This window comes from Schistocerca cancellata, chromosome 1, assembly GCF_023864275.1.
Source record: "Schistocerca cancellata isolate TAMUIC-IGC-003103 chromosome 1, iqSchCanc2.1, whole genome shotgun sequence".
NCBI classification, from domain to species: Eukaryota; Metazoa; Arthropoda; class Insecta; order Orthoptera; family Acrididae; genus Schistocerca; species Schistocerca cancellata.
In genome coordinates this window covers 1,267,386,496-1,267,412,016 of record NC_064626.1, presented here as the reverse complement: position 1 = coordinate 1,267,412,016, position 25,521 = coordinate 1,267,386,496, and the positions used below count along the sequence as shown (strand labels likewise).

At 42.6% G+C, this 25,521-nt stretch overlaps 1 protein-coding gene across 1 annotated transcript in view; it reads right to left on the bottom strand.

The window, feature by feature from the left end:
* The window catches only part of LOC126094953 (Down syndrome cell adhesion molecule-like protein Dscam2), an 890,199-nt gene that overhangs the window by 129,233 nt on the left and 735,445 nt on the right, over nt 1–25,521 (bottom strand). Inside the window, exons 20-21 of the mRNA XM_049909611.1 lie at nt 1,937–2,070; nt 1,753–1,823 (exon numbers count right to left, since the gene is read on the bottom strand). Of these exons, the coding sequence (XP_049765568.1) occupies nt 1,753–1,823; nt 1,937–2,070 (205 nt within the window). The remainder of the gene's footprint in view (nt 1–1,752; nt 1,824–1,936; nt 2,071–25,521) is intronic.

Genomic DNA, 25,521 nt, shown 5'->3' with positions numbered 1-25,521 from the left:
TCCACAGACCGAACGTGAGGACAGGGGCTAGTGTAATTGTTTAATACTAACCATACAAAAATGCACGGAAGTATGTTTTTTAACACAAACCTACGTTTTTTTTAATGGAACCCCGTTAGTTTTGTTAGCACATCTGAACATATAAACAAATACGTAATCAGTGCCGTTTGTTGCATTGTAAAATGTTAATTACATCCGGAGATATTGTAACCTAAAGTTGACGCTTGAGTACCTCTCCTCTGCTGTTCGATCGTGTGTATCGGAAAGCACTGCAACATACATCGCGTTTCTACAGAATGATCTGCCAACGTTGCTCGAAAATGTCCCACTGGAAAAGCGTCGACGTATGTGGTATGAGCATGATGGTGCACCTGCACATTCCGCAATTAACACTAGGCTGACCCTTGACAGGATGTTCGACGGGCGTTTCATAGGACGTGGAGGACACATAAATTGGCCAGCCCGTTCTCCTGATCTTACACCTGTGGACTTCTTTCTGTGGGGTACGTTCAAGGAGAATGTGTACCGTGATGTGCCTACAACCCCAGAGGATATGAAACAACGTATTGTGGCAGCCTGCGGCGACATTACACCAGATGCACTGCGGCGTGTACGACATTCATTACGCCAGAGATTGCAATTGTATGCAGCAAATGATGGCCACCACATTGAACATCTATTGGCCTGACATGTCGGGACACACTCTATTCCACTCCGTAATTGAAAACGGAAACCACGTGTGTACGTGTACCTCACCCCTCATACTAATGTACATGTGCGTCAGTGAAAAAGACCAATAAAAAGGTGTTAGCATGTGGACGTAGTGTGCTGTTCCAGTCTCTTCTGTACCTAAGGTCCATCACCGTTCCCTTTGGATCCCTACGTAATTCGGTGCTCTCCGATACACACGATCGAACAGCGGAGGAGTGGTACTCAAGCGTCAACTTTAGGTTACAATATCTCCGGATGTAATTAACATTTTACAATGCAAAAAACGGCACTGATTACGTATTTGTTTATATGTTCAGATGTGCTAACGAAACTAACGGGGTTCCATTTAAAAAAACGTAGGTTTGTGTTAAAAAACACTTCCGTGCATTTTTGTATGGTTAGTATTAAACAATTACACTAGCCCCTCTCCTCACGTTCGGTCTGTGGAATCGGTTCGTCAGTATTTGATGTGGTTTACGAAATACATCCAGCGGTAACGTTAGGTGACTCACCCTGTATAAGGGCGCCCATCAATACTCATTCGACTTACCAGTGTCAAAGGAGAACTTTTTAGAAAGTCCATGGCGTTTTAACCACTTGACACAGCTGGAAGCCCGAGGACATTTTACTGAGTAATTTCACGGTTTCCAGTCTTACTCAGTTACAGCAGACATCAGTTTTAACTACGCAGTTAGTGGCCGCTGTGCCTAAAACTTTTCTGAGAAACTGCATTTTATGACTGACTTTCAGTCATCAAGCTACTATCAGGACTTCCGTGTAGTAAACAATAATGAAAATAAGAACTCCATCACGAATTATAAAAAGAAAACCTTTCGAAATTATGGCACTACATTCTAAAATCCTAGAGAAAATATTTATTACAAGTAGTTAGAGGGTTTAATTGCATGATCGCGTTAAATTTTGAACTATCATTATTGTTGTACTAGCAGGTACTGTTATTGCTAGACTAGTAATTACGGGCACTCTTCTAAGGTGATGATGTAAGAGAAAATGTTTTTAATTAACAGCAGATGGACATACCTTCCACGTCACAAGGAGTTCATCAGGGTCGATGTTTACCGCACGCACATCCTGTGGCGTCCCCGTTGGAGCTGTTATTACATTGATAGCTTCGTTATATGCCGTGACAAAGTAACAAAGGTAACTATGTACATAGAGAATCTATGTATTTTCAAACTGAGTATTTTAACTGCCATGTCATTACCTTCTTCTTGCGTCTTTACAGTAAGTGGATCGGTGAAGATGCTGGCCTCAATAGCATTAACTGCAAGAATCCTGATGTGGTAGGTAGTGGCTGGATGCAGGTCCGTTATCATGGCATTCTTTTTCGAGTCAATTCTGCAACATTCAAAATTATTTTGAATAATAAGTGTGAGCAATGACATATATCGAGTGCTACTGCTGTAGCTAATTAAATTAATTTTATTGTTCGAAACATGCTTTATAAAATAATGAAATTGACGTACGGGAAAGGAAAGCAATGTTACATGAAACGTATAATCAAACCGTTCCAGTAACTGGTAATTTCAGTATCAGGAATTAATTACGCGACAGGCTCAAATTGGTGCTATAGTCTACCATATCATTCAAAATAACAATTATCTCTTAAAGTCGTTATCTATGACTGAATGAAATCACACTACTAAAATACACATACACTCCTGGAAATGGAAAAAAGAACACATTGAAACCGGTGTGTCAGACCCACCATACTTACTCCAGACACTGCGAGAGAGCTGTACAAGCAATGATCACACGCACGGCACAGCGGACACACCAGGAACCGCAGTGTTGGCCGTCGAATGGCGCTAGCTGCGCAGCGTTTGTGCACCGCCGCCGTCAGTGTCAGCCAGTGTGCCGTGGCATACGGAGCTCCATCGCAGTCTTTAACACTGGTAGCATGCCGCGACAGCGTGGACGTGAACCGTATGTGCAGTTGACGGACTTTGAGCGAGGGCGTATAGTGGGCATGCGGGAGGCCGGGTGGACGTACCGCCGAATTGCTCAACACGGGGGGCGTGAGGTCTCCACAGTACATCGATGTTGTCGCGAGTGGTCGGCGGAAGGTGCACGTGCCCGTCGACCTGGGACCGGACCGCAGCGACGCACGGATGCACGCCAAGACCGTAGGATCCTACGCAGTGCCGTAGGGGACCGCACCGCCACTTCCCAGCAAATTAGGGACACTGTTGCTCCTGGGGTATCGGCGAGGACCATTCGCAACCGTCTCCACGAAGCTGGGCTACGGTCCCGCACACCGTTAGGCCGTCTTCCGCTCACGCCCCAACATCGTGCAGCCCGCCTGGTGTCGCGACAGGCGTGAATGGAGGGACGAATGGAGACGTGTCGTCTTCAGCGATGAGAGTCGCTTCTGCCTTGGTGCCAATGATGGTCGTATGCGTGTTTGGTGCCGTGCAGGTGAGCGCCACAATCAGGACTGCATACGACCGAGGCACACAGGGCCAACACCCGGCATCATGGTGTGGGGAGAGCTCTCCTACACTGGCCGTACACCACTGGTGATCGTCGAGGGGACACTGAATAGTGCACGGTACATCCAAACCGTCATCGAACCCATCGTTCTACCATTCCTAGACCGGCAAGGGAACTTGCTGTTCCAACAGGACAATGCACGTCCGCCTGTATCCCGTGCCACCCAACGTGCTCTAGAAGGTGTAAGTCAACTACCCTGGCCAGCAAGATCTCCGGATCTGTCCCCCATTGAGCATGTTTGGGACTGGATGAAGCGTCGTCTCACGCGGTCTGCACGTCCAGCACGAACGCTGGTCCAACTGAGGCGCCAGGTGGAAATGGCATGGCAAGCCGTTCCACAGGACTACATCCAGCATCTCTACGATCGTCTCCATGGGAGAATAGCAGCCTGCATTGCTGCGAAAGGTGGATATACACTGTACTAGTGCCGACATTGTGCATGCTCTGTTGCCTGTGTCTATGTGCCTGTGGTTCTGTCAGTGTGATCATGTGATGTATCTGACCCCAGGAATGTGTCAATAAAGTTTCCCCTTCCTGGGACAATGAATTCACGGTGTTCTTATTTCAATTTCCAGGAGTGTATATCCAGCATCACATAGTTGCATCTCATCAGAACACTGAGAATGATGGTAAAATAATGTAGCTGTGTTAGGGTCTACATAAACTACAGATCGGAGTACAAATTGTATTATACAAATAAATTTTGTAAAAGTTGCACTTCGGCTGCGTAGAATGTACGTTTGGAATCACAAAAAAATCAGCCAAAGTCCGGTATAGCAATGATGCATCAAACCATTTTCCAGATTATCTTGAAACACAAAGAAGATGAATTATTACTTAAAATATTAGCCTACGTAAAAATTTTCCTTTCTATATTCTACATCTTTTCCAAGATTAAACAAAACTTTTCTGCAAATAAAAGACTTAATTATTGGCTGTGTAATTATTTCACAAAGTAAAATAACTCTTCACTTGCATGTGTAAATTTAACTATCCACATTAAAAATTAAAAAAAAAGAACGAAGATTTTATCCATGACGTATTTGCTCTCATCGCTGCGCCTGTACTCCAGTTGGCAATCGTAAAGTGCTCAAACAAAATGACAGTTGACTTCGATTTTAATTGAAAACTAAGACCTAGAGACCAATATCAGATGCGGACACGTTTAGAGACATCAAACTACTTACGTTCCTTGCAAGATCCCTTATGCCGACATCGTTCTGGAGTAACTTATTATGTTAAATATCCCTCGCATGTGGAGGCAGTACTCTGCTTCATTGACTGACAGTCTAATGCTGGAAGTTGTATTTGTCGTTACTCCAGTCGTTATATTGTAATCAATCGCAGTACACAATTCAAGATAAGATACCTGCAGAACCTAGCACTAAGTACAGCCACTTTATTCGCGAGCCATGGCTCGCCGTCGAAAGGCTAATTGTGACCTGTAATTGCTCTTATGGAGGAAGGGCATTTGACGGTGTCAGATTCTGATGTGCGGTATGGTTTTCCTGATGGCACTGCGCAGTAATGGGAAAAACTTGAAAACACTTCACGGCAAAATCTTTGTACACTGGTGTGCAAAGTTTATGGACACAAGTAACTTTTGCATGATGGGTCACAGCCAACAAACGTAGCTAGATGAAATTTGGATAATGTAAAGAAAGAAATGCTGCGGTGTAGTACAGATGGTAACTGAAAGAAATACGCAATATGAAGAACAGAAATGCAACTGTTAGTCAAAGATAATAATTCCACTGATCTTATCGCAATTCGTGATGGTCCCCTGGACATTACAAACGGAAAGACGTAGTTCTTGATAGAGTGTGTGATCGCCACGGACGGCAATGCATGTTCTGTAGTGTGCTGCCATGCTGGCCAAAAGGTTGGTAAGGAGTTGTTGTGGTAGGGTTGGACAAATACCGATGGTACGCGTAACTGTGTTGCAACGCGTCCCCCAAACGCATCCCACAGGTGCTCCGTGGGATTTAAGACGGGGCCGGCCTGGGAGGCCGAGCGGTTCTAGGCGCTACGGTCTTGAACCGCGCGACAGCTACGGTCGCAGGTTCGAATCCTACCTCGGGCATGGATGTGTGAGACGTCCTTAGGTTAGACAGGTTTAAGTAGTTCTAAGTTCTAGGGGACTGATGACCTTAGAAGTTAAGTCCCATAGTGCTCAGAGCCATTTTAGCCATTTAAGTCGGGAGAACGAGAAGACGTGATCATTCGCCGAGTATCCGCTCATTGGAAGAGCTCCTCCACTTGCTCTGTTCGATGAGGTCGGGCATTGTCATCCATAAAAATGAACTCAGGGTCGAAGGCACCAATGAAAAGACGACGCACATGCGGAAGGTGTACAGTGTCACAATAACGGTGACCAGCTAGTATACTGAAAGATTTGGAGGTCACTACGCCCATGCAACGTTATGCCTCCCCAAACCGTAACACCTGGACCACCAAAACGATTGTGTTCCCTATAGTGAATGGACCCTCATATGGCAAGAGGTTGGAGCGCGTAATGCACACGGGAACGCCATTATTATTTCCGCTGCTTTTGTTAACTGACTCCGGTGAGACGGAAAGATTTTATTAATGCTTCGAGAAAAATGATTGTTTCTTTAACGAGCCTTTTGAACTTTAACTGTGTGTGTGGGTTAACTAATAGTTTATGAATAGTCAATGTCCGCTCCCGGTAGCTGAGTGGTCGGCGAGACAGAATGTCAATCCTAAGGGCCCGGGGTTGATTCCCGGCTGGGTCGGAGATTTTCAACCAAAAAATGGTTCAAATGGCTCTGAGCACTATGGGACTCAACTGCTGAGGTCATTAGTCCCCTAGAACTTAGAACTAGTTAAACCTAACTAACCTAAGGACATCACAAACATCCATTCGAGCCTGCGACCGTAGCGGTCTTGCGGTTCCAGACTGCAGCGCCGTTAACCGCGCGGCCACTTCGGCCGGCGGAGATTTTCTCCGCTCAGGGACTGGGGGTTGCATTATCCTAATCATCATTATTTCGTCCCTATCGACGCACAAGTCGCCGAAGTGGCGTCCAATCGCAAGACCTGCACCCTGCGAACTGTCTACCCGACGGGAGGCCCTGGTCACACTACATTTACATGAATAGTTAATACGCTATGGCACTTTATATTGTACACGTTTGCAATAACACATGATTGAGAGAAACTGGCTGCACTTGAATCGTAGCTACACACGAAGCTTCACTGCACGTATGTTATTATCAAATGGTTCAAATGGCTCTGACCACTATGGGACTCAACTGCTGTGGTCATAAGTCCCCTAGAACTTAGAACTACTTAAACCTAACTAACCTAAGGACATCACACACATCCATGCCCGAGGCAGGATTCGACCCTGCGACCGTAGCGGTCGTGCGGTTCCAGACTGTAGCGCCTTTAACCGCTCGGCCACTCCGGCCGACGTATGATATTATCGTCAGTTTATTTGAGTCTGCACCCACATAATCTATATATCAGTGTTAATTCTTTTGTCCGCTTCCGTAGCTGAGTGGTAAGCTTAGATGAATACGATTCGGAGGATCCCGGTACTCCAACGAATTTTTCCTCGGTGGGAAGATTGGAGCGTTGTTCACTCGGACTTGTCATGGCATTTCAAGTGCTACTCGAATGAGAAGTAGCGGCTCAATGGTCTGCAAATCCGACGACAACCGGGAGAGCGGTGTGCTATCCCCACGACCCTCCATACCACTTCCAAATGACGCCATTGTCGTGGAAGACATGGCGATCGGTCGGTCGCGATTGACCCATCTGTAGCTAGATTGGCAGAGCTTTGCTTTACTTTTATTGCGTTCATCATTAATGAATCAATTAATCAAAACTCAGATAATTGTTGTTGCCTACGATTATTGATCCTAAGGGATGTGGCACAATTATTTATTAACAACCAGTTTTATTTATGTTTGATTGGGAAACTGTAGGATCACTTATGTAACCTATACAGTCTGTTCCAAAGTATCCGCATACACCTATGGAATGCGGAATTTAGCAGTAGATGTGACGAGAGGCAAAACTGGAAATTTATGGTAAGTTGCTATGGGAAAAAACTGCTGATGTCGTCGGTCGCTAGGCTTACACGCTACTTAATCTAACTTAAACTGACTTACTCTAAGGACAGCACACACACATACCCATGCACGAGGGAAGACTCGAACCTCCGACAAGGTGTCCCAGACTGCACTGCTACCCCGCACGGCTCACGCGAGGCATCATCCCAATTGTAAAAGGATACGGGGTAATATTGTCCAGTAACAGCAGAATGAATTAGTCGGGAGAGCTCAGTGACTTCGAACTTGTACTGGTCATTGGATGTCACCCAACTAACAATTCCATCTCGGACATTTCAAACCTTCTGGAACAGCCCACGCTGACTATTGGTAATGTGGCTGTGAACTGGACAGGCGAAGAAATGAAGTACATATAAAGCGAGACCAGAGACCATAAAGCATTGCGGAGGGTGGATGTAAAAGATCGCCTAAAATCAGCAGAAGGTATTTCTCATGAGTTCTAAAGCGCTACCAGTAGTCCATATAGCACAGTAACTGTGCGAATGTCGTTAATAAGAATGGGGTATAACGGTCGAGCAACTCCTTATAAGCCACAGAATTCTGTACTCACTGCAAAGCAACGCTTGATGTTACATAAAGGGTGACACCGCTGGACAGTGGACGAACGGAAACCAGTGATTTGTAGTGTGTGAGATAACGGGGGAAATTTCTTTGAAATTTGTTTTATATGTACTTGTACGAACTTAAGGGTGCTACTTCTGAACATTCTGGCAAGCCAGAATGTTAGTAAGCGGAGGTGTGTGAGGTAACGGGCGAGTTGCAGCGCCCTGGAAATATTGTAAGTTCTGAGGATGTTCCAGTTCTGAGGAAGTTCTGAGGAAGTTCAGGATGTTCCAAGATGGCCGCCGAGTAAGTGACGCCAGAAACCGTTTCCAGAAAGTTAAGTGATTTAGACAGGAATATAATTTAGTTTAACGCCGACAACAAATTAAATACATGCATTAGTGTATCATTTAGTCTTGCCGTTAAAGGTTTGACTTTTCTTTGCGTATTTTATCAGAAAACACGAAAAGATCGTAACTTCGCGAAGTCGCGCTTAGGCTTAAATTTTGTAAACGTGTTTGTTTCTTGTTTCACGGTAATTTAACTAATTTCTCGGTAACAAATAAGTAAACTACCGTGAATAGCGTATAACTTCATTGTTTTAATACAGATTTCAGAAAAACAGCGTAACTTTATATCAGAAAATTGCTTGTATACATTTGTTTGTAGGCCTAATTCTCGTAACGTTTTTGGAGAATCAAAGTTAAAGTATCTCGTTTAATTGTCCTTTTTTTTTCATTCCATCGAGTGAAATATAAAATAAATAGCGTATATCTTCATTGTTTTAATACAGATCTCAGAAAAAAATTGGAATTTTAAATCAGAAACTTGCTTATATACATTTGTGAATAGGCTTAATTCTTGTAACGCCTTTTTTGATTTTCGGTAATTTAATTGATTTATTCTAGCTAAAGTATTATTTTTGCTAAGAGTGAGAAGTGCCTGACTTGCCGTAGAATTGCTAGTTCCGGGATTTGGTGTGATGGATGCAGTAGTTTTTTTCTCTGGGGGGACTGCAGTGGCGTGGGTGTCGGGAAAGTGGATCAGGCTCATCAGTGGTTATGTGGAATTTGCAGCAGAGATGGGAAGATAGTGGAACAGGAGGGGAAAGGAAGATAGTGGAACAGGAGGGGAAAATTGCTGCCCTTCAGGCTGAGCTAGATCAGGCTAGGGAAGATCTGGACAGGTTAAGGAGGGAGAAGGGCAAAGAGAGGTGGGAAGTCGCAACAGGTAGCAGAAGGAACAGGCCTAGAACTAAGTCTGACAGTTTTGTGGTGAATGTCAAAAATAAGTTTGACCTGTTGCTTCAGTTAGAAACTGATGAGTCTCAAGCAGAGGTAGGTGTAGACAGGACACAACAAACTTTCAATAGGAAATTGAAAAAGAATGTAGGAAAGCCATTGAAAAGGAAGAAAGATTTGTTGTTAGGCAGTTCTCATGCCAGAGGTGTAGGCCAACTTCTGCAGGAGGAATTAGGACCAGAATACCAGGTCACAAATTTTTTCATACCAAGTGCTAGTCTGGATCAGGTGACAGAGGATTTAGGTTCACTCTGTAAAGGATTTACCAGGGAAGATACCGTGGTTATTGTGGGAGGGCCAGGGAACAGCATCGACAGAGATCCTGGGTACAGTATAGAGTGTGACCTGGTAAAGATTGCGTCGGCATCGAGACACACCAATGTTTAATTTGTATCTGTCCTGAGACGCCATGACCGGCTCATTTGAACTCTTCTGTTGGGAGAGTTAATTTGGAGTTGGAACGGCTGCTTGGGTCGGGTGCGGGGGCTCAGATTGGTGTGGTTCCTGTTGATTCTCTCAGTAGGTGGGACTATACCAGGCACAGCCTACATCTCAACAGGAAAGGGAAGGGGAAACTGGCTGGGGTAATAGCAGGAAATTTAAGGGGGGGAGGCACCACCATGAATGGTAAAATACCAGTGGTTACAGGTGTTGGAGCAGCACCTTTTTTAGGATAGGTAAGACAGAAAGATGTCAAGTTCTACGAGAGGTCAGGATTGAAACAAATTTTCAGTTTAGGAAAGAAATTAAACAGCACAATTCTAGCACATTGGATCACCAATCACAGCTGTCAATTATAAATTTTCACCAATCACCAGAAATTTTATCTCCACCAAGTTGTATCTCAGTCCTAGGTAATTGCATTGATGAATTAGTCACCCAACCCAGTTGACATAATCTGCCTCTCTGAACACCAAGTGACCACTGGTATAGCAACTAGGCCTAAGCACAATGAGAAACTCAGACAGGAGAGTACTGCAAATGTTAGAATAAGGAAAGGTTCTCATAAAAGTATAATTAAAAATAATGTAAGTATATTTCATCAAAATATTGGGAGTTTAAAGAATAAAATAGATGAGCTTCTGGTTTGTTTAGAAGATTTAGAAGCTGAGGATGAAATACACTCCTGGAAACGGAAAAAAGAACACATTGACACCGGTGTGTCAGACCCACCATACTTGCTCCGGACACTGCGAGAGGGCTGTACAAGCAATGATCACACGCACGGCACAGCGGACACACCAGGAACCGCGGTGTTGGCCGTCGAATGGCGCTAGCTGCGCAGCATTTGTGCACCGCCGCCGTCAGTGTCAGCCAGTTTGCCGTGGCATACGGAGCTCCATCGCAGTCTTTAACACTGGTAGCATGCCGCGACAGCATGGACGTGAACCGTATGTGCAGTTGACGGACTTTGAGCGAGGGCGTATAGTGGGCATGCGGGAGGCCGGGTGGACGTACCGCCGAATTGCTCAACACGTGGGGCGTGAGGTCTCCACAGTACATCGATGTTGTCCCCAGTGGTCGGCGGAAGGTGCACGTGCCTGTCGACCTGGGACCGGACTGCAGCGACGCACGGATGCACGCCAAGACCGTAGGATCCTACGCAGTGCCGTAGGGGACCGCACCGCCACTTCCCAGCAAATTAGGGACACTGTTGCTCCTGGGGTATCGGCGAGGACCATTCGCAACCGTCTCCATGAAGCTGGGCTACGGTCCCGCACACCGTTAGGCCGTCTTCCGCGCACGCCCCAACATCTTGCAGCCCGCCTCCAGTGGTGACGCGACAGGCGTGAATGGAGGGACGAATGGAGACGTGTCGTCTTCAGCGATGAGAGTCGCTTCTGCCTTGGTGCCAATGATGGTCGTATGCGTGTTTGGCGCCGTGCAGGTGAGCGCCACAATCAGGACTGCATACGACTGAGGCACACAGGGCCAACACCCGGCATCATGGTGTGGGGAGCGATCTCCTACACTGGCCGTACACCACTGGTGATCGTCGAGGGGACACTGAATAGTGCATGGTACATCCAAACCGTCATCGAACCCATCGTTCTACCATTCCTAGACCGGCAAGGGAACTTGCTGTTCCAACAGGACAATGCACGTCCGCATGTATCCCGTGCCACCCAACGTGCTCTAGAAGGTGTAAGTCAACTACCCTGGCCAGCAAGATCTCCGGATCTGTCCCCCATTGAACATGTTTGGGACTGGATGAAGCGTCGTCTTACGCGGTCTGCACGTCCAGCACGAACGCTGGTCCAACTGAGGCGCCAGGTGGAAATGGCATGGCAAGCCGTTCCACAGGACTACATCCAGCATCTCTACGACCGTCTCCATGGGAGAATAGCAGCCTGCATTGCTGCGAAAGGTGGATATACACTGTACTAGTGCCGACATTGTGCATGCTCTGTTGCCTGTGTCTATGTGCCTGTGGTTCTGTCAGTGTGATCATGTGATGTATCTGACCCCAGGAATGTGTCAATAAAGTTTCCCCTTCCTGGGACAATGAATTCACGGTGTTCTTATTTCAATTTCCAGGAGTGTAGGTATACTATGCCTGTCTGAGCATCACATTGTTACTGATATGGATAAGGTAAATGTAAGTGGATATAAGCTCTCTGCACATGTAATGAGAGAAAATATGGAGAAAGGAGGAGTTGCCATATATGTCAAAAGTTATCATTGTGCAAAAAGTATAGAAACAAAAAAGTTTTGCGTAGAGAAACATAAGAAGCATGTGCCTGTGAGCTTAAATTAAATAAAGGCACATTTATAATTGTAACTGTATATAGGTCCCCATCAGGAAATTTTCATCTATTTCTGAAAAATTTGGACTCCTTGTTGTGCTATCTGTCAGACAGGGGGAAGCATATTATTATTTGTGGGGACTTCAATGTAGATTCTCTGAAAGAGGGTAATAGGAAAAATGACCTTGAAGTATTACTCGGTTCTTTCAATTTGACACCCGTTATTGATTTTCCTACTCAGGTGGTAAAGGATAGCAGCTCACTGATAGATAACTTCTTTATAGACCAAGATAAGTTTAACCAGATAAATGCTCAGCCTGTTGAGAATGGTCTTTCTGATCATGGTGCACAGCTAGTTACAATATATGACATAGCTCCATTCAGCAATACTAAACAGTCATCCAAAGCAGTACGTTCAGTCAACGATTTAACAATTGCAAATTTCAGGGAAAGCCTACAGCAGTTAGACTGGGATGAGGTGTACTGTGAACCTGATGCCAATTTAAAATATAATTTATTTCATGACATTTTTGTAAATGCATTTGAAAACTGCTTCCCCAAGAAAATAGTTAAATATACTCGTAAGAAACCTTGTAACAAACCATGGCTTACTAAGGGTATAAAAATATCTTGTAACTGGAAAAGGGAAATGTATCTGACAGCAAGAAAGAGTAGTGACCCAGAAACTATCAAACACTATAAAAACTACTGTGTTATATTAAGAAAAGTTATTATTAAATCTAGAAGTATGTGTATCATGTCTGAAATCAGCAACTCTGATAATAAAATTAAAACAATTTGGAATATTATTAAAAGAGAAACAGGTCAACCAAGACCACAGGAAGACAGTATTACCATCAAATTGAATGAAAACTTTACGAACAAAAAGTCAGAAGTTGAAAATATTTTTAATAATCATTTTCTAAATGTTGTGGATATAGTAGGATCCAGGTGTTCATTAGAAGATGCTAGGCTGTTAATGGAAGAGGCCATACCTATGCAATTTGATACAACTGAAATCTCACCCACTTCTCCCTCTGAAATTAGGAAAATAATAAACTTGCTTAAAAGCAAAAACTCACATGGAATTGATGGCATTTCCACCAAAATACTAAAAGCTTGTTCTCAACAGATAAGTAAGATTCTCAGCCACCTGTGTAATAGCTCTCTGGAACAGGGCATTTTCCCTGATAGACTGAAATATGCTATTGTTATACCTTTGCATAAAAAGGGGGATAGATCTGATGTCAACAATTACCGTCCAATCTCCCTTCTAACAGCTTTATCCAAAATTTTTGAGAAAGTAATGTATTCAAGAGTAGCTTCACATATCTGTAACAATGAAGTACTAACAAAATGTCAGTTTGGTTTCCAGAAAGGTTTCTCAACAGAAAATGCCATATATGCGTTCACCAATCAAATTTTGAATGATCTGAATAACCGAACACCACCCATTGGGATTTTTTGTGATCTCTCAAAGGCTTTTGATTGTGTAAATCATGAAATTCTGCTAGACAAGCTCAAGTATTGTGGCATGAGTGGGACAGTGCACAAATGGTTTAATTCGTATCTAACTGGAAGAGTGCAGAAAGTTGAAATAAGTAGTTCTCATAATATGCAAAGATCAGCACATCCCTCAAACTGGGGAACTATCAAGAATGGGGTTCCACAAGGGTCAGTCTTGGGTCCTTTGTTGTTCTTAATATATATTAATGAATTACCATTCTATATTCATGAAGAGGCAAAGTTATTTCTCTTTGCTGATGATACAAGTATAGTAATCACACCTGACAAACAAGAATTAACTGATGAAATTGTCAATACTGTCTTTCAGAAAATTACTAAGTGGTTCCTTGTAAACGGACTCTCACTGAATTTTGATAAGACACAGTACATTCAGTTCCGTACAGTGAATGGTATGACGCCATTAATAAATATAGACCTTAATCAGAAGCATATAGCTAAGGTAGAATATTCCAAATTTTTAGGTGTGGCCATTGATGAGAGATTAAACTGGAAGAAACACATTGATAATCTGCTGAAACGTTTGAGTTCAGCTACTTATGCAATAAGGGTCATTGCAAATTTTGGTGATAAACATCTTAGTAAATTAGCTTACTACGCCTATTTTCACTCGTTGCTTTCATATGGCATCATATTTTGGGGTAATTCATCACTGAGGAATGAAGTATTTATTGCACATAAGCGTGTAATCAGAATAATAGCTGGAGTCCACCCAAGATCATCCTGCAGACATTTATTTAAGGAACTAGGGATATTCACAGTAACTTCTCAGTACATATACTCTCTTATGAAAATTGTTATTAACAAACAAACCCATTTCAAAAGTAATAGCAGTGTGCATAACTACAATACTAGGAGAAAGGATGATATTCACTATTCAAGATTAAATCTAACTTTGGCACAGAAAGGGGTGAATTATACTGGCACTAAAGTCTTTGGTCACTTACCAAATAGTATCAAAAGTCTGACAGATAACCAACAAGTATTTAAGAAGAAATTAAAAGAATTTCTGAATGACAGCTCCTTGTACTCCATTGAGGAATTTTTAGAAATAAATTAAAAAAATATTTAAAAAATTAAAAAGTGAAAAAATAAAAAACACAAAAAAATGAAAAAGTTGTTATATTAACAGGTATGTTGTTAAATTAACTTAATTATGTCATGTATTGGAAAATTTGACTCGTTCCACATCATTGCGAAATATCGTATTCATGATCCATGGAACTAGTATTAATCTAATCTGAGGATGCAGTTGCTATACGGGCCGATCAGCGGGCGCAGGTCTCTCGGCAGCGACCACGTGGTCCCGGACGTTAGCTTAGCGACCGCGTGATGCCGCACAACGGCCGCTCCAGCCGCGTGGCTGGGAATTCGTTAGTGGTGAAGGGAGACGAAAATTTAATAGTCATGGGTGACTGGAATTCGAGTGTAGGAAAAGGGTGAGAAGGAAACATAGTAGGTCAATATGGATTGGGGGTAAGAAATGAAAGAGGAAGCCGTCTGGTAGAATTTTGTACAGAGCATAACTTAATCATAGCTAACACTTGGTTTAAGAATCATGATAGAAGGTTGTATACATGGAAGAATCCCGGAGATACTAAAAGGTATCAGATAGATTATATAATGGTAAGACAGAGATTTAGGAACCAGGTTTTAAATTGTAAGACATTTCCAGGGGCAGATGTGGACTCTGACCACAATCTATTGGTTATGAACTGCAGATTAAAATGGAAGAAACTGCAAAAAGGTGGGAATTTAAGGAGATGGGACCTGGATAAACTGACTAAACCAGAGGTTGTACAGAGTTTCAGGGAGAGCATAAGGGAACAATTCACAGCAGTGGGGGAAAGAAGTACAGTAGAAGAAGAATGGGTAGCTCTGAGGGATGAAGTAGTGAAGGCAGCAGAAGATCAAGTAGGTAAAAAGACGAGGGCTAGTAGAAATCCTTGGAGAATAAATATTGAATTTAGTTAATAAAAGGAGAAAATATAAAAATTCAGTAAATGAAGTAGGCAAAAAGGAATACAAACGTCTCAAAAATGAGATCGACAGGAAGTGCAAAATGGCTAATCAGGGATGGCTAGAGGACAAATGTAAGGATGTAGAGGCTTATCTCACTAGGGGTAAGATAGATACTGCCTACAGGAAAATTAAAGAGACATTTGGAGAAAAGAGAACCTTTTGTATGAATATCAAGAGCTCAGACGGAAACCCAGTTCTAACCAAAGAAGGGATAGCAGAACGATGGAAGGAGTATATAGAGGGTCTATACAAGGGCGATGTACTTGAGGACGATATTATAGAAATGGAAGAGAATGTAGATGAAGTTGAAATTGGAGATACGATACTGCTTCATGAGTTTGATAGAGCACTGAAAGACCTGAGCCGAAACAAGGCCCCAGGAGTAGACAACATTCCATTAGAACTACAGACGGCCTTGGGAGAGCCAGTCCTGACAAAATTCTACCATCTGGTGAGGAAGACGTATGAGACAGGCGAAGTACCCTCAGACTTTAAGAAGAATATAATAATTCCAATCCCAAAGAAATCAGGTGTTGACAGATATGAAAATTACCGAACTATCAGTTTAAAAACTCACAGATGCAAAATACTAACACGAATTCTTTACAGACGTTTATAGCATTTGTAGACTTAGAGAAAGCTTTTGACAATGTTGACTGGAATACTCTCTTTCAAATTCTAAAGGTGGCAGGGGTAAAATACAGGGAGCGAAAGGCTATTTACAATTTGTACAGAAACCAGATGGCAGTTATAAGAGTCGAGGGGCATGAAAGGGAAGCAGCGGTTGGTAAGGGAGTGAGACAGGGCTGTAGCCTCTCCCCAATCTTATTCAATCTGTATATTGAGCAAGCAGTAAAGGAAACAAAAGAAAAATTCGGAGTAGGTATTAAAATCCATGGAGAAGAAATAAAAACTTTGAGGTTCGACGATGACATTGTAATTCTGTCAGAAACAGCAAAGGACTAGGAAGAGCAGTTTAACGGAATGGACAGTGTCTTGAACGGAGGATATAAGATGAACATCAACAAAAGCAAAACGAAGGTAATGGAATGTAGTCGAATTAAGTCGGGTGATGCTGAGGGAATTAGATTAGGACATGAGACACTTAAAGTAGTAAAGGAGTTTTGCTATTTGGGGAGCAAAATAAATGATGATGATCGAAGTAGAGAAGATATAAAATGTAGACTGGCAATGGCAAGGAAAGCGTTTCTGAAGAAGAGAAATTTGTTTACATCGAGTATAGATTTAAGTGTCAGGAATTCGTTTCTGAAAGTATTTGTATGCAGTGTAGCCATGTATGGAAGTGAACATGGACGATAAATAGTTTGGACAAGAAGAGAATAGAAGCTTTCGAAATGTGGTGCTACAGAAGAATGCTGAAGATTAGATGGGTAGATCACATAAGTAATGAGGAGGTATTGAATAGTATTGGGGAGAAGAGAAGTTTGTGGCACAACTTGACTAGAAGAAGGGGCCGGTTGGTAGGACATGTTCTGAGGCATCAAAGGATCACAAATTTAAGATTGGAGGGCAGCGTGGAGGGTAAAACTCGTAGAGGGAGACCAAGAGATGAATACACTAAGCAGATTCAGAAGGATGTAGGTTGCAGTAGGTACTGGGAGATGAAGAAACTTGCAGAGGATAGGGTAGCATGGAGAGCTGCATCAAACCAGTCTCAGGACTGAAGACCACAACAACAACAACTGCTGTATGCCGAGAGCGCTAAAGATGGCGGACTTCGTGAAACCATAATGGCAGACATTTCGCAGTTCATAATGAAATTAATAGTAACCAGAGGAATCATGATACCTCAAAAATAAACATGTTCCTTACTATTATTTGCACGACGATTCTGATGGTGTAATCAGATTTTCAATATCCTTATTTGTTTAAAGTTAAGTATCTGATGGTAAATTATACAAGTAACACCCAGCAACGAATTACAAAATATAAAGGCTTCATCCGATTTTATTGATCGCCGTGTCTTTAGAAAGCTACTAGTGTAAAACTAAATTGGTATGAATTACAGGCATGTAAGTTAAATAGTGCATGAGTTAGTGCAGGTCAAAGTGGCCGATTACTATCGATCGCGTCAGGTTATAAGTACTCCACAGTTACACGAAAAAACGGTAACAGCATGCTTATATATACCGGGTGATCAAAAAGTTAGTATAAACTTGAAAACTGAATAAATCACGGAATAATGTAGATAGAGAGGTACAAATTGACAAACATGCTTGGAATGACATGGGGTTTTATTAGAACAAAACAGAAAAAAATTATACAAAAGTTCAAAAAATGTCCGACAGATGGCGCTTCATCTGGTCAGAGTGGCAATAATTAGCATAACAAAGTAAGACAAAGCAAAGATGATGTTCTTTACAGGAAACGCTCAATATGTCCACCATCATTCCTCAACAATAGCTGTAGTCGAGGAATAATTTTGTGAAGAGCAGTGTAAAGCATGTCCGCAGTTATGGTGAGGCATTGGCGTCGGCTGTTGTCTTTCAGCATCCCTAGAGATGTCGGTCGATCACGATACACTTGCGACTTCAGGTAACCCTAAAGGCAATAATCGCACGGACTGAGGTCTGGGGAACTGGGAGGCCAAGCATGACGAAAGTGGCGGTTGAGCACACGATCATCACCAAACGACGCGCGCAAGAGATCTTTCACGCGTCTAGCAATATTTGTTTTTTTTCTTTTTTTTTCGAATAAAACCCCATGTCATTTGAAGCATGTGTGTCCATTTTTACCTGTCTATCTACATTATTCCGTGGTTTATTAAGTTTTCAAATTTATACTGATTTTTTGATCACCCGGTATATTGATTCATCTACGTATTTGTTAACATCTGATATACGCTATTGATGAAGAAACTGGTCAGTTATTTACTGTGTTTTAGAAAGCACAGAGGCATTAGACTCCTGGCCTACCTTTTGCTTCTTTTCTTTTGATATATGTTTATTTAATTGTTTATGTATTTAATAGAGTGTGTTGAGTGTGTTTATGGCCCAGCCGTAGGAATATTCATTTAATTTCGAGAAGTTAAATGTAAATCCAGCATTTCGTATTTGCTTAAATATGTTTCATTATGATTGTGACTGTGCGTTGGCATGAAGACATGGCGCGAGCGCTCTAGCCAATCACAGCGCTCGTGAATGGGGAGACTGGATGGAAGCGAGTTTCCGGAGAGGACACGAGGGAGTTCTGGCAGTGCGGCAGTCCTGGAGAGTTCGGCACAGGACACTGGAAGTGCTGGAAGCGACGGCGCGACGGATGCACAGTCGCGGGAGAGACTTGGAGAGTGTGAAGCGGTTTTGCACGTTGTTGCTGCAGGTAGAAACACTTTGGAGTGCCGACTTGTGCACTTGTGAGGTTTCCGTGGCTTTTACAGTGAATACGTAGTGTGTGTTTAGAAATGAATATCTCACGAGCTATGTTGTTGTTCATAACTAATTACATGCTGTAGGAATCTATCGTTTCCCTGTTATTCAACTTATATTTTATTTAATTGCTAGACCATCGACACTAATAAGTGCTTTGCAGAAATGAACCGCATCCTCAAAAGTCCTTCTACAATCGTACTTTAAAGTCGTTAAGATAGTACCTGCAGATTTTATTTAATTGCAATCTTTCATTTATAAATTTATCTGCTACTTTCATAATTCGCAATTGCCAAGTGATAGAAACCTTTGACCATTCGATTCATGTACGTATTATTATCGTATACTGTACACCCAGCAGTATTTGGCCTGTAATGCGGCAGCTACGTATCCCAGCCCCTAGACAACGAAACCAGCCAAAACTTTTAATATTTCGCCCTTGAGTCTGAGGGTGCGTAGTCGTTGGAAAGCCTGCAAGTGGTGATTGTCGCTATACCCCGTGGTGAATCGATGTAAGGTTTTCGGGGTGACGAATGCCTGGAGAAGATTACCTGCCATAATGTTCAGTGCCAATAGTAAAGTTTGAAAGAGATGGTGTTACGGTGTGAGTTGTTTCTCGTGTTTAGTGTGTGGTCCCCTTATTGTGATTAACGAAACGTTAAATGTGGAAGGATATGAAGACATTTTGCAGCGTTATTTACTGCGTGCAGTAGAGGAACAGTTGGGAGACTCTGACTGTATTAGCGTTACAATGCATTCTGTCGTACTGTAAAATGTAAACTTCCACGGCGGGAATTGTGACAGTAAAATATTGCGGGCTAATATGCCGTGGTCGAAGGGATTTCACTTTAAAATCCGACGTTTCGTCCCCATCTGAAGAGCACATATTCAAGTGGGTTCGTAGCTTTGTTAAATGTCCGATGTACACCGTGGCTCCCTACTGACTAGGCCGGAATATTTTATTAATTGTGAATGCATTTTGTCAGCGTCTGCAAGGCAATGGTTTGTGGACAATAACATTCGTGAAATGGGCTGGCCTGCCCAGAGTCCAAACCTGAACCTAATGGAACGGACCCTTGTGTTCAACATCACTATCTTCTCTGGTTTCGTACCTTGAAGAAGAGTGAGCTGCCACTCCTCCACAGACATCGAAAGTCTGCCCAGCAGAGTTGAGGCAGGCATAAAGGCGAAGAGCGGACACACCCCATACTAATGTCCACTGGCCGGTATCCGGGTACTTTTGATCCGATAGTGTACTTAGTATTATATACCGTAACTGTAGGGCACAAATGTTACGGTGTGCGACTCACCCCTGTGACAGATAAAAGCAAACGTTAGTTAAGGTGAAACATTTGCCCAATCATTTCAAATAGATAATGCGTCCTTTTTGCTGGCTGAGCGTTCCTCTATGGCCTGTCAAAAGGAAACAGATTGCACCGGAAGAGTGCAATGAAATGCGGAAAGACTTTCGGGGGTATACACGACTGGTGTTTGGACTGGCAGTTGACCATAAACACCAGTAGATACAACGTATTGTGGATAGATAACCGAAGAGAGTCACTGACGTTCGGTTACGCTAGTGGAAGGAAGGAAGATTGGGTGTAACGCCCCGTCAACATCGAGATCATTAGAGACGGAGTAAAAGCTCGGATTGTGTCAAGGAGAGGAACGAAATCGGCCGTACCCTTTCAAAAGAACCATCCCGGCATTTGCCTGGAGCGATTTTGGGAAATCACAGAAAACCTAGCTCTGGATGGCCGGACGCGGTTTTGAACCGTCGTCCTACCGAATACGAGTCCAGTGAGCTATCTACTGAATCACCTCGATCGGTCACAGCGGCAGAATACCTAGGAATTATCGTGCAGAGGGACCTAGTTATGACCACATAAAACAAATTCTAGGAATAGCAGAGGCCAGCTGAGAGTTTTTGGAAAAACATTAAGAAAATTTAAGTCACCCACAAAAGAAAGAAGCGGCTTACAAAAACTTGTAATATAAATTCTTGAACTTGTTCATTATTCTGGAGCCATTACCATATTGGATTAATGCAAGAGACTGAGTAGGTCTAACGGCTAGCGGCGCATTTCGTCGCGGTTTCGCTCAGTAAGCGCGAGAGCCTAACAGATAAGCACAAACTCCAGTGGAAGGCGCTAGGGGAGAGGCATTGTTATTCGCGGAGAGTTTTACTGTTCAAATTCTGAAAGCGTGCTTTCCCAGGGGAGTCAAGCGACGTCTTACTTCCTCCCACACACATCTCGGGGAAATTATGACGAGAAAATCAGAGACATAAAGAGCTCATGCTGCTCGACAGCAGTCGTTCTTCCTGAGCGCATTTTGCGAGTGGGTCAGGGAAGGGAGGAGTAGTTAGTGGTACCAGAAGTACTCTCCGCCAAACACCGTAACGAGGCTTGTAACGCCGGAAATGCATATCATCCTATTTCCATCTATTGTACTATAATTTTTTTCCTTGTTTTGTTACCTCAAGATATGACATTTCTGTCTCTTTATATATTGTAATTGTTTTACTGTTTGTATATATATATATATATATATATATATATATATATATATATATATATATTTATGCATTTATGTCGGTGTATAATTGGTTGTTTCGTAAATATTATTTGTATTTTTACGCTGGGTCTTGCCTAGGGAAAACTGCTGTCGAACGATTACATCGATAGGTCGTGTGAAGAATCAAAGTGTTTAGGATCTTTGGTAGTGTTAACTCTGTCGCGTGGAGCACGGGCAGAGCAGAGAGAGTCTGGCTGGGGTAGTGCAGTGGAGCAGGTGTGTTGAGTGTCGCTCCCGCCAGTTGCCGCGCTTTCGGGGTTTGGCAGCATGTAATTGCGCTCGACTAGCGATGATAGTTTCTGACATGGTGTCGCGGACGGGAAGCATTAGCTGGCACACATCAAGAGCCCGTTTCGCCTGGTGACCGTGTCGAGAAGAAGGCGCGCCAACATCCAGCTTCTGCAACAGCGACGGCCGACAATGAGTGACTGTCGCGGCCCGCATCTCGTGGTCGTGCGGTAGCGTTCTCGCTTCCCACGCCCGGGTTCCCGGGTTCGATTCCCGGCGGGGTCAGGGATTTTCTCTGCCTCGTGATGGCTGGATGTTGTGTGATGTCCTTAGGTCAGTTAGGTTTAAGTAGTTCTAAGTTCTAGGGGACTGATGACCTAAGATGTTAAGTCCCATAGTGCTCAGAGCCATTTGAACCATTTGACTGTCGCCACCTCCTCGATCGACGGCTTCAAACCTTCAATCAACCAACAAGGAAGACTGGGAGCACGTAAAGTTTTAGAACTGTATGGCAGACCTCAGCTTTTAAAACTGTTCAAATCACAAAATTACAGCAAAGTAGCATGAACCTTTGTTGCTCATTGTCCCAATTGCATTACCAAGCAGGGTCCCTTCCTTTTCCGGAATGAACCCGAGTGTCGTTGAAATTCAAACGCCAGCATTAAAATAATAATATAGCATTTCACTGCTTTAATTTCAAAGTTCAGTTAAAGTATTCATAGTTGGCTACAATATTTAGATTAGACAAGCACGAATTAAGAGTGCGAGTTTTGTTACCGTGTTTTAGCTTACCTGTGACTGCAGCTCAGCTTGGTACGTACTAAATTTTACTATTGTTAATTGTTCAGAATCATTTAATTCAAGTTCAAAGTTAAATCTCTTCTTTCTAAATTGCGTGGATTCAAGTAGCTTTTGAAATGATTGTTGAGGTAGTCCAAGACTAACCGTATTTTACTGAATTTCGATGTGCTTCAGAAAGAAAGCTCACTATTAACTTCAGTCACTAAATTAACTTTCGATTTTCCGGTTTTATTAATTCTTTTGCTAAATTAAGTCAGGGTGTAGCGAAATTTATTACTTCTGACAAACTTTCAATTTTCACACTACACGTGTCAACCTTCAGTTGCCACGCTTCTAGTGCTAATTATATGTGTAATAATCTTCCTTTTTCAGTTACTGTAGTAATGGTCCTTAGGACTGTCGACCGTAATTTCCCCCAAATCTCAAATACCTAATTACCGCTAGTTAATTGTTAACGTAACGGCTGCACATTTACTTTCTTTATTAACTTTACCCCTTTTCATTAGCATTTTTCCTTTCATTTAGATGTAACCCTTTCCTCCCTCTTTACCGACAGATTAACTTCGGTGACGATTGCTTTTCCCAAATTTCCATTAGGTACACGCGGTTTAATTTTTCACTGTCATTAAGGTCGATAAGTGAGGGGGAGGTTACAGGCTTGCAGAGTATATGTGTAGAAATGGAGATCGTACCTCAGATAATAGGAGTACCGAATTTACAGGAACGCTTCGGCGAGACTACATGGTTCTTTCATAGAAAAAGGCTGACTTCACAGAATATGAAGTTAAGGGCGCTCAGAGGAAAATTGCAACCCAAGCCAACTAGAAGATGGCCAGATCTGCTAATTGACGACGCCAATTAGTACTTAAAGGTTTTTTCCATGAATTGGATCAGCTAGAAGACCACCAACAGGTAGCAGCAAAAGAAGCATAAATACACAACCAAGGCTACACGGCACACATTCGCGAATTAAACTTGATAGAAAACTATGCATGAAGACCGGATGCTGATTATCCTCTCTCCGTTCACCTCACATGAATATTTTCTTTGCTTGTGGTTGGGCCACTGTCAAATCAAATAATCAAAGATTAACTGTGGAATTTACGGTATGAGAAAGTGAGTTTGTTAAATAAATAGTCAAATGAGTGGCTTGAGTAAGAATTTCCGTGTTTGAGAAACACAAAAAATAACAGAAACAGCAAAATAATCGAAAGCAATGGAAAACCACGGTTACTGCAGCCATTTCATCACTCGACGTCTTCTGATTAATCAAAACGTAGTCGTGATATGTCAGGTTTCCTCGATTGATTATTGGTGTACTTCCGCATGTTCTGCCGTGTTGTAGTTCCATTTTATTTATTCCCAGCCATATTCTTCGGGGGCTGCATGTTGTGCTGTTATGTGTACTCTCTCACTTGCCTCCAAACAGAATATGATCCATCGGTCTTGCACCGCTGTTTATAACTGAGCTCATTTCTTGACGCCGATTTTGCCTTTTGATGTTCTTTTCTTTTTCAAAGCTCGCACAGATATTGCGTGAAGAGCACATTCTCTCAGCTTTTCCGAGCTCTGGTGGATGTGATGACCGACGAGATCGCAATAAATTGAATGCCGTGCCCCAAGTCTACTTTAAATTGAAAACTCCGTCCCGGTTTATTAACTTTTCCGACATTTTTGTTTCGACAGACTCCTTAATTACAATGTCCCATAAAATTGGTGTTTTCATCACGATACTGGTCTCATCAGAGCTGGGATACGCTGAGACAATATGAGTTTCACAGAAAGTAAGTGAAGCCTCTGGAAAACAAAGGAGCATCAAAGGGCGTAGTGGTCGTGAAGAGACAATGAACTCGGCAATAAACAGCGGCGTGAGAAGAACAGTAGTTCACAGCGTGGTTGGAGTTTAGGTAGCAAATAAACATAACAACAATACTCACAGCATCTCAAGAAGTCGTCCAGGTCGGTTGTCGAAATATTGTGCGTAAGATGGAGACAACGACACGGTTGAATACCCAAAAACACATTACGAATAAAACATGGACGACTAAAGTCTTTTAAAAATTTAAGGATACGATTATACAGACTGTAAATGATCCTAAACAGACCTTGTTGTTGAGATAATTGTATATGTCGAGGACTGTGATAGCTGTTTATAGTTACTCGTTACTGATTTTGAGGGTATTGTAATCGAATCCAACACAGAAAGCTAAACATTTGAAACTGTAATTAACAATTTCATGCAAATTATGAAATGAATTTCTTCAAATGGAACGCGGTTCTGTACTGCACAACTACTGACCGTACCACTAGAAACAGTGTATAAAGAAAAATCAGTAGCACCCAATATTCATATTATGAGGAGTTTACATGCATAACATAAGAATCCGAACTTTAAGCAACACGTGATAGGTTTTAACCGTGACAGCTATGCAACGTCGGGCAAAAGCAGACTTGGTGATGAAAATGTCCAATAATGCAATTAGTTTTCTGTTTACCGTTACTTGGGTCTTGTTGTTGTTGTGGTCTTCAGTCCTGAGACTGGTTTGATGCAGCTGTCCATGTTACTCTCTCCTGTGCAAGCTTCTTCATCTCCCAGTACCTACTGCAACCTACATCCCTCTGAATCTGCTTAGTGTATTCATCTCTTGGTCTCCCTCTACGATATTTACCCTCTGAACTTCCCTCCAATGCCAAGTTGGTGATCCCTTGATGCCTCAGAACATGTCCTACCAACCGAACCCTAATTCTAGTCAAGTTGTGCCACAAACTCCTCTTCTCCCCAATCCTATTCAGTACCTCCTCATTACTTATGTGATCTACCCATCTAACCTTCAGCATTCATCTGTAGCACCACATTTCGAAAGCTTCTATTCTCTTCCTGTATAAACTATTTATCGTCCATGATTCACTTCCATACATGGCTACACTCCATACAGATACTTTCAGAAACGACTTCCTGACACTTAAATCTATATTCGATGTTAACAAATTTCTCTTCTTCAGAAACGCTTTCCTTGCCATTGCCAGTCTACATTTTATATCCCCTCTACTTCGACCATCATCAGTT